The sequence below is a fragment of the Plectropomus leopardus genome, chromosome 6 (genome assembly GCF_026936395.1).
Source record: "Plectropomus leopardus strain MGB_pleo_1.0 chromosome 6, ASM2693639v1, whole genome shotgun sequence".
In the NCBI taxonomy this organism is placed as follows: Eukaryota; Metazoa; Chordata; class Actinopteri; order Perciformes; family Serranidae; genus Plectropomus; species Plectropomus leopardus.
The window spans coordinates 19,846,294-19,855,525 of record NC_142181.1 but is presented as its reverse complement, the minus strand read 5'-3'; the positions used below and the strand labels follow the sequence as shown (position 1 = coordinate 19,855,525).

The 9,232-nt window shown below is 38.1% G+C and overlaps 1 protein-coding gene across 1 annotated transcript; it reads left to right on the top strand.

The window, feature by feature from the left end:
* The first annotated feature begins 4,313 nt into the window (after positions 1-4,313).
* il10ra (interleukin 10 receptor, alpha) lies at positions 4,314-8,946 on the top strand. Its single transcript, XM_042487433.2, has 7 exons — positions 4,314-4,738; positions 5,363-5,483; positions 5,714-5,886; positions 6,007-6,152; positions 6,428-6,587; positions 6,889-7,007; positions 7,230-8,946. The coding sequence occupies exons 1-7, from the start codon at positions 4,675-4,677 to the stop codon at positions 8,139-8,141; spliced, it is 1,695 nt and encodes a 564-aa protein (XP_042343367.2). The 5' UTR covers positions 4,314-4,674; the 3' UTR covers positions 8,142-8,946.
* The last annotated feature ends 286 nt before the right edge of the window (positions 8,947-9,232 follow it).

Below are 9,232 nucleotides of genomic sequence, written 5' to 3'. Positions count from 1 at the left end.
CAAAAAAAACAAAAAAAACAAAACAAAAAAAGAAAGAAACACTGCACTTTTTATAGGAAAATGCAACAAATGTCAAGTTTGGTTTTGCACATAATGTCAGTGTACATCTGTCAGAAACTTGCCTCCCGTTCAATGGAATCCAGGTCGGGGTGTTGCAGCAAGCTGGATTACTCAGTATAGCCACTGATCCATTCATCAGGTAGCTATAACAGCTTATTTTATTCAAGGTCACGGGTGCCTGGGTTACATAATATAATGGCAGTCCCGTCCCAAAAAATTTACACGACATGATGTCAACATCACATTGTTTGTAAGGAGAAGCTGGAGAACAAAGAGCTCTCTGCTTAAATATATCAGGGAATAAGGGTAATGATTAATGGGTGTGCAAATTCGCAAATGTGACTCACATATAAGTGCAGCTGCTTCAGTGTTTTCATTAACTGAACTGAATTTCAGGCCCCCACACAAATCTCAGATGTTGCTTGGGGAAACTTTAGGCACTGATTCCTCTGTGTTCAATTTTCCATTCACTTTCAGAATGATCACTGGTTCCTCTCTCAGCCACTTATGTTTCTCCAATTTTGCATATTCCCCTTTTCTTTAGTTTCTGTCACTTGAGTCGCAACATTTCTCGCCACTGTTGTTTTCTGTTCACAGCCTATTTGCATAATCGTTAGTTGACCAGTACTTGTCAGGGTCTGGAAATCCAATAAAACTGATCCTTGGCTGTGTCTAACTTTGTAAATTTCCCTGTGCTCACAGTAGTTTTATTTCTTAGTGATGCTTTTTCTGCATCTTTTTCCTTGAAACAATATGTTAGACTTCATAAAAATCTAGCTTGTGTGTTCAGTATGATAAGAAAGATTTCTGCCTCCATTGACTTGGTGCTGCACTATTTGAGTGCATGAATACAGGCATTGTGGTGGCCTCATGGTCTAAGATGCACACCACATAACCACAATGTCCCAGATTTTAACTTGACTGAGGCACTTTTTAACACGTCACAATCTCTCCAAACGCTCTCTCATTTCCACAGCCCTGTAGTCTTAAACAAATAAATCTCCCCAAAATATATTGCCATTAAACAAATAGAGCATGTCAATGCATAACATCAGAGTGCTGAAATACAGATCTCTACTGCAAAACATTTGACTTTCAGACAAAGTCTTTTTGTATGTCTATCTAAATCTTGCCATTTCTGAGATACTGAATTTTTGAAAAGCAGCATTAGATATTCAGCGTAAAGATGTGTTTACCTTGTAACACAACTAGAGGGTGACATTACAGTCTCCTCCTGTGCACGTGGGACAGTAAGCACTCACACATAGAGTGACTCGTGAAAAAGTCCCTCTTCTGAAAACCAGCAGATGATCTCTGACATTTAAGTGGCATCCCACGGTTCAGATTGACTGAGCAGTTTTCTGTCTGCAAGACAGAAACCAAAGGCGACACAAGCATACGATTCAATGGGGTTTTTCTTTTTTCTTTTCATTTACCAGGAACTAAAACTTGCAGAGTCACATGTGAAAAGAAGGTGAGGGGCAGAAAGGGAAATTTGGATGACATATTCAACTATAATTAAGAGAAAGGTTCTTTTTCAGAGTTAAAACTATGTTAAGGAAGGTAATGATGAATAGATAAGAGTTTAAGAAAGGTAAAATAAATGATATGACTGACAACTAATGACTGATGCATCTTTCTGAACCTTCTGACGCATTCCTCTTCAATGTAGTAATACTGGTACTGAGGGCTTTTTTATGCATATGCAGTAACAACATTTCAATGCAGTTTCAGCAGGCCTAATTATAAACATAAGATTAGCATGCAAAGAGCAAGAGTTTGGTCTTTTCATGATGAGACAAATGCCCCGTGAAGAATGTAAACATTGTGTTTAGTTACCAAACAGCAAACAAGGTCAAAACCAGAGTAAAGGCTGGCACTGTTGTAATGTAAACAGAGGAGGCAAGTCAGATAGTGTGGCTGATTGAACAGCCAACATCAGCTCAGTTCAGGACAATTGTGTCATAAATCTATCTTGTTTATCTCACATTTATAATAGAGCAATATCCAGTGGACATAGGAAATCCAGTTTATACATGTGAAAGTTTTAGGCTTTTTAACCCTTTGAAACTTGGAGCTACATCACTTTTCTTGTGCTGCTTTCAGATGCCTTTCACAGATATTTAAACTTTTGAACTCTGAGCAAATAGCTTTAGTAGTTATTGGCAGCTATTAGAGTTAGAAAATTATATAACAATCTAGAGAAAGATTTCCAGAGTGCTATATTTAAAATGATCATAGTTATAAATTTAAAATACATTTTTTAAATTATTGTAATTTTTAAGACATTTTTGGGTAATTTCCTTTTCCTTTTATTTTACTTTCCCATTTTTTGTTTGTTTGTTTGCTAATTTCCAGCTATTTTATTGTACTTTTCAGTATCGCTGGGTCATTTCCTCTTATGTGCTCATTGCCTTTTCCCCATTTTTTGAAAGAAATTGGGCCAATTTGCTCAGGTTTCAAAGTGTTAAAGCTTTTCTCATTGTATCTATGCTATATAATGGAAGTACCGGCAGTCAGTATGTGAAGGTACATTTCTCAGAGAGTGGTCTTTGGATGAATGATTGTTAAAGGGATGCTTTTCTGATTTTTTTTTGTGTGTGGGTAGTATAAGGTTAACTTCTACTTCATCTTACCAGTGACCAGATCTTCGTCTCTTCTCCCAGCTCAAAGATCAGGCTATTACTTTAACTACAGATTGTACTTCCTCAATTTTGAATGCCCACCACTGCATGGACAAAAACAGTAGTATGGAGGCTGATCAAGAGAGAGACCCGCCCCTCTCTCCTAATGCAGACTAAACTCAGATCAAACTGGACAACTAAACAGTGCTGATCAAATTTAAAATAAGATACTGTTCATGTATTGCCTATTTCCCTTCCAAAATGCCCAAAGAAACATATTTTAGTGCATTGTTTAGCTTTAATACAAGAATTTATGAACAGGAAGTGGGTACTATACTATTGCTGAAAAAGGGAGGTTGAAAAAAACTGAGATCAAAAGGTAAAATTAAGCAGTGTTCATAAAATAAGGTAATTTGTTCGTGATTGCTTCTATATTGCTATTGATAAGCTTCCATAATGTCACCCATCAGCAGGAGCATTTTTGGGCCTGTGCAGCACAATACAGGTAGTTGTAGGTTTTCTACCTCATAGGCAAAAGCAAATGCCACAGCCTTTTTCCTTTGTTTTCCTTTCTTTTCTTTCTTTCCATCAGTGAAATCATCTTGAACTGGTGGGGGTTACATTTTTTGAGTAATTTGCCAACTACTAGCTAATAGCCTTCAAAAAAGAAACTCTTATTGCACATATTCACTTATGGTAACCTTTACATCACACATTTTTTAAAAAGTGTACAAAACACTGGCCTGATGTGCTCGAGAATGAGATGAGGTGAGGAGATATGGGCTGCCACAGTCACTGAGGTTTGTTGAAACTGGTGATAGAGATATAGATAGTTCATAACTTGTTTATAACGTACGGCATATTTTAAGTTTCTAACTTATTTATGACTTACAAGCTATTTTAAGGCATTACACTAAATGAATATATTATCTCCAGCCTCATTACCTACAGACTAGACTCATAATGCCTGGAGTTATGACAGCAATATATGTCATGATAAATTTGTGTCCATCAACAGCTCAAGCAATGGGTTGCCTGTTTTGCCTTTAATTCATGTTAAAATTCATTATAATTATCCCCAAATAAAGGTGTATTTTAGCCACTAGATCTTCTCACAGACATCTCTAGCATTGCTCTTTGCAAAAACCGCTTGCAGCCGACCACAACTGAGGTTTTACAGACGCTGACTATCACAGGAAAAGATACAAATATATGAACTGCTGTCAAACAGGCACGTGCATGCAAACTAAACAGAGGCAAATCGAGACGTGTCGGCTACTGACCTAAAAAATTAAATGTATATTTATATATATATATATACATATATATATATATATATATATATATATATATATATATATATATATATATATATATATATATATATATATATATATCTTTAAAAGCACCAGAATGCTTCTCTTACCAAATTACTACCTGCAATTACAAAAAAATGGAAGGGGAATCCCTAAATGCTTCCTGTTTCTTTTCTGTGAACTGTGTACAGTCCAACTTTTTTTTTTTCTATAGCTCTCGATAGCAGTCCACTGTCTGTCATGTGCCGGCCGAGAGTGTGAAAAGGGGAAAAGAAAAAGAAAAAGAGGAAGGAAAATGTTTGGTGGAAGAGGTGAAACTAGCAGCAGCGTCACTGATGTATTGACAACAGGAAGCACGTCAGCTGAGAGGGAGGGGAGTTGAGCAAGAGAGGAAGATATTTGGGGAGAACTATGTAAATAATTAGGCAAAAACAAGCTGCCTCTTCCTATTATTTCCACAGATGAACAGACACCACATTAGCAAGAGAAGAGCTGCTCCCCCCTCTGACAACATTTATCAACATTTTTATATTGATCTGAACTGTTATACAGACTTGTTTTGGAGGGAAGATGATTCTGCGGGTTGATTTGCTTTGCTAGTGATTGGAATAAGGGATTTTTTGATGGATGGTGTGTGGATTATGACTGAATAACAATATCACCAGGTACCAGACATGGATATGAGCAAAATGACTTCAATTCTTGTCTTCCTGATAATCTACATAAACCGTGCATCAGGTAATTATCAACTTTTTTTTAAACAATATTGTAATTGGCTTTTTCTTTTTCTTTTCAATCTGTATTATTTAATCTTGTTTTGTATTTAAATTATTTTTTACAGTGTTGAGTTTTGTTTATCAGCATAGAGGTGTTACAGTCATGTGAAATACGTCAGGACATACATTGAAATTCTGGGAAGTCTACTTTTAGAACTACGTCTGCAATATGGTTTCCATGTAGGCATCAGGAGGGAAATAATAATAATGAGAGAATTTTCTAGAACATTCATCACAAATTTTTCCTGTTCCACTCAGATGATTGAATCCTGCAGTTAGAGTGGAACTAGGTAACACCTTGTTCCCTTTACAAAAAACTCAACGTGTCATTCTCATCAGAGATCCCACAAGTGATTTGCAAGGTCGTCACGCAGACTTCCTTTTCGCTTTAAATAACAATAACAATTCAGCTTTTTTGCAACATATAGATAAGTTAAATGACATAAGTCTGAAATCAAACAGCATCGTGTCTCCTCTCTCTGCCTTATAATAGGTATAAATATATAAATGTATTTTATTTGGGGAAATTTAAATGATCTTTAGTACTAACTGTACATCATAATTCCCCCATTGTGTTCTTTGTCAGGGCTGGACATGCCTCCACCTGCTGACCTGGACGTGAAGATTTTGGATGGTGAAGTAATAGTACTTTGGAAACATCCTGTGAACGCCCCCTCCAACCCCCACTACAATGTACAAATGGCAAAGTATGTTTAAATTCGAGTTTAGAGTAACAATGTACTGTTCACAAACTTCCTATTATTTTGCAATTAAAATTTCACCATTTTCTTTTTTTCCTTTCCTTTTCCTTTACCTTTAACACACTTATTTGAGTCCTTGATACATATAATTTACTAGGGACTTTTACTGAACTGCTACATATTTAGCTTTTTATCAGTCACTCATTTATTTATCATTTCATGTTTTCTGTCTTCAGGTACAGTGGTGAATGGGGTATCGTGACCAGCTGTACGGGGATCAGTAATACCTACTGTGACATTAGCAGCCTTATATATGACTATACCACTGCTTATAAGGTCAAAGTTCAGCTGGTTGCAGGACATAACGTATCTGACTGGGTGATCAAGAGGAAATTTCTCCCAAATAAAAGTAAGCATAGCTGTTTATTCCAGTCTGATCATATAACCATAACTAAAACATTACATTTTATCTGATAAAGTCATGTAGTTACACCACAGGGTATTTTCTTACCTCTCTGTGTTCCTGCAGGCGAACTGCAGCCGCCCTCCTTCACTTTGTGGGCTACTTCCAGCACTCTGAAGGTTTATGTCCACCAAAAACCCATTTTGGAAAAACTCTTTCCTTTTGGGCTCACCTACACCATCTATCTGGAGGAGAGAGGACAAAATAAAAAGGTACAATATGTGAAATAATCTAAGACAGCACCTCAAAAAAATGCTACAAAAATGTCTTTAGTAGAGAAACAAACAAAAAAGTCTTATAATTATGTCTGTGAATATATCTACAATCCTTTGTTAGGTGACTTCCAGCAAACCCATTTTACAAAATCTCATCATTAATATTATACTTTTCTGCCTGAATCAACATCTGCACCTTACTCAGCCTAGGCTGTATAATGTGGACTATACATTGCCTTGAGCTGTGCGGCATTTTGATTTTTCCCCAACAGAATACAACGGCATATCTGATAAATGACAATGGGAGAATCAAGTCTTTTACTTCTCTCCACTGGGGGACGGAGTACTGTGTCAGCATCCAGGTCAGGGGGAATGGAGCAATGTCCATCAGCAATGTGTCCCCTAAACAGTGTCTGGTGCTACCGGAGCAAGGTAAGAAAAACATTATAATGATTTGGACCCCATAAAACTACAGTGTGTCTTCTTTGTTTCTGCATGTTCGATTTCTGTGCTAAACTGAGCTAAATGGTTGCTTGTGGTAGCTTTTTATTTAATTTTGTTTACAAGAACTTGGCTAAGCATGTTTTCTTAAATGTCAATCTCATCTTCTATGACTCAGTTTAAAGTTTGTGAGAAAGGATGATTCTATTGCAATATACAAACTCAAATCTACAACTTTTCACTCATCATACTATTGCTCATATTAAACCCTACCTGATTTTATTCCTTCCAGAATATTTCATAATTGCTCTGTCATCCCTATCTACTATGGCTGGGCTGGCCACCATTGCTATCATGGCAGCCATCCTCCTGTGTTACCTTAAACGTCCAGAGAAAACACCTGTTGCATTAGTAAGTATATTCAGCTACAGAATACTGGGGAAAATTACAGTTATTCAGACTTGTACTGTTGATGTGGAAAACAAAACCAAAAAATTGGTTGTTTTACTTCCATCTCATTGACATTAGCCTTGCTAAGGTGGTTGAGTTGGTTGTACTAACTTTGTTCCTAAACATGACTTTACAAAACAATAAATAACACAAAAACCTTGGTCTTTTCTCTCCTCATCACAGAAATCCCCTGTAAGTGGCTGGCGTCCATTCACTGTTGGAGAGGGGACAATGGAGACTGTTACAGACAAAGGGTGGTTCCTGTCCAGTTACAGAGCAAAAGTGAAAAACTGCATCAAAGACCCAGTGACACATGTTACAGCAATAGAGAACAATGAAGAGGAGGACAGGAGAACCAGCATGGACAGCGGGGTCAGCGTGGAGCCCAACTCGGCCACAAACAGCGGAGGAAGTCCTCCAATGAGACAAGAGGACAGTGGCTGTGGGAGCATCGGAGGACCAGAGAGCTCCACTAGCTGTGAAACAGTTTACCCCCTGCAGGACGACAGGACTGAGGCTGACATAGCCAAGAGGGACGATAGTGGGTTTGAGCTGGGCTGCCAGCTTGATTCTTCTTCTGTAAATCTGGGTGGGCAGGACAATGGACCACTCAAGGTTGCTAATTATCGCAGCCAGGGCCCCTCTGTTGGCCAGATTAATATCTGTGATGAGGAGATGTTTGAACATATGCCTCCAGACTCAATTTTGGCCGAGGTGGTCACAGGTTACAGATCTGGGCCTCAATCATGTATCTGCTCAGGAGCAGGTCAGTGCACCTGGTGCCACAAACAAGGCCACTGCGTAATTGAGGTTAGCAAACAATACAGATCTATATGTATTGACAATGGACTGCTGAGCAGCAAATGTGATTTTGTGGACTCTTACAAAGGGGGGCTTACATTTCCAAGTTATTCAAAAAAGACACAAATGGACACTGTCATGGTGGATGACTTAGACACAACTTTTATACAATTGGGAGAGACTTTCCCTCTGCTAACAGCTCTAGTGTCGCAACCCCTGGTGGAGGGAGGACAGGACTTTAATATGAACAATGTGTCTCTTTCTCTTTGTGACGTCACGCTGAAGACTGAGTGATACGCTGTGGAATGCAACGCTATTTATAAAAATCATGCTGATATAAGCTGCGCTACTGGAGCGATACACTCCTTTTTCAACATCAAAGGTTTTTAATCGTGAAAAAGAAGAATTGGTTTGTATTTGAAGGGAGAGGAGTAGCTCCTGTATGGAAAATCTGTGGAAAACGATGGAGAAAACAGAGCAAAGAAACAGGCTGTTTAGTTAACACAGGAAGGAAACAGAGGTTAGACCACACAGCTGCTGGCTGGTAGCTGTTGGCTGGAGTCTCGGGCACCTCTACAGACAGAGAGCATCAGACCTTACTCAACCCTGCCCCACTGGGTGTACTTACAACTGACTAAAACGCTGCATGCCGGAAGTGAAAGTAGAGTGGGGAGCAATGCAGAGAAACCGTTTGAAAGTTACGTGCTTATGGAGATTCTGCGATTTTTCCCTGCCTCTCACCTCCGCCAACAACTCTAAGTTGGTAACTGACAGTGAAGTTTCTGAAAAGTTTTTCTTTTTCTGACCACTATTAAAGTATTAGACCAATGAAAATACTTGTGAAGCACTTCAGTGTGATATGAAGTGGTGTTGAAAGAGGAGCAAATATCCTTTCCTCACATTCAATGTTTCAGATATTTCACAAAATTGTTTATAACTGTGGGCCTGTCTTTCAGCTATTATCTTGGTTAAGTTATTTAACAGACATGTAAAAAAAAACAAAAAAAAAACTATTTATTCATTGTGTATATTATTGTAAATACTATGTGACTCTGTTGTTCTTCAGGTCATTTAAATAAACCTACCCTCTGGAATGTTCTGCAAATTAAACAATACATTCATAATCACATAAAACTAAAGCGAATGACATGATGTTGATTTCAGAAACCATGACTCAAAGAAACACACACGGCAAATCCTGAGACAGCAGCATGATACCTACTGGGAAAAAAAAAATTACATATCTCCGTGCTGCACTTGGGATCCCCGTATGTAAATTCTGTACAAGAACCAGATCGGTGGTTTCGATGCCACCAAACGGAGAAACAAACACTTCCTCTTTCAGGCTTCCACTCGGTTTGAAAAAGTCCCGCTTTACACTTACA

Excerpts from the sequence above, each read along its gene's own strand:
- il10ra (XM_042487433.2), top strand. The coding sequence starts at position 4,675 with ATGGATATGAGCAAAATGACTTCAATTCTTGTCTTCCTGATAATCTAC. Across the intron at positions 5,484-5,713 it reads TACAATGTACAAATGGCAAA|GTACAGTGGTGAATGGGGTA; the intron begins GTATGTTTAAAT and ends TTCTGTCTTCAG. Across the intron at positions 5,887-6,006 it reads GAAATTTCTCCCAAATAAAA|GCGAACTGCAGCCGCCCTCC; the intron begins GTAAGCATAGCT and ends GTGTTCCTGCAG.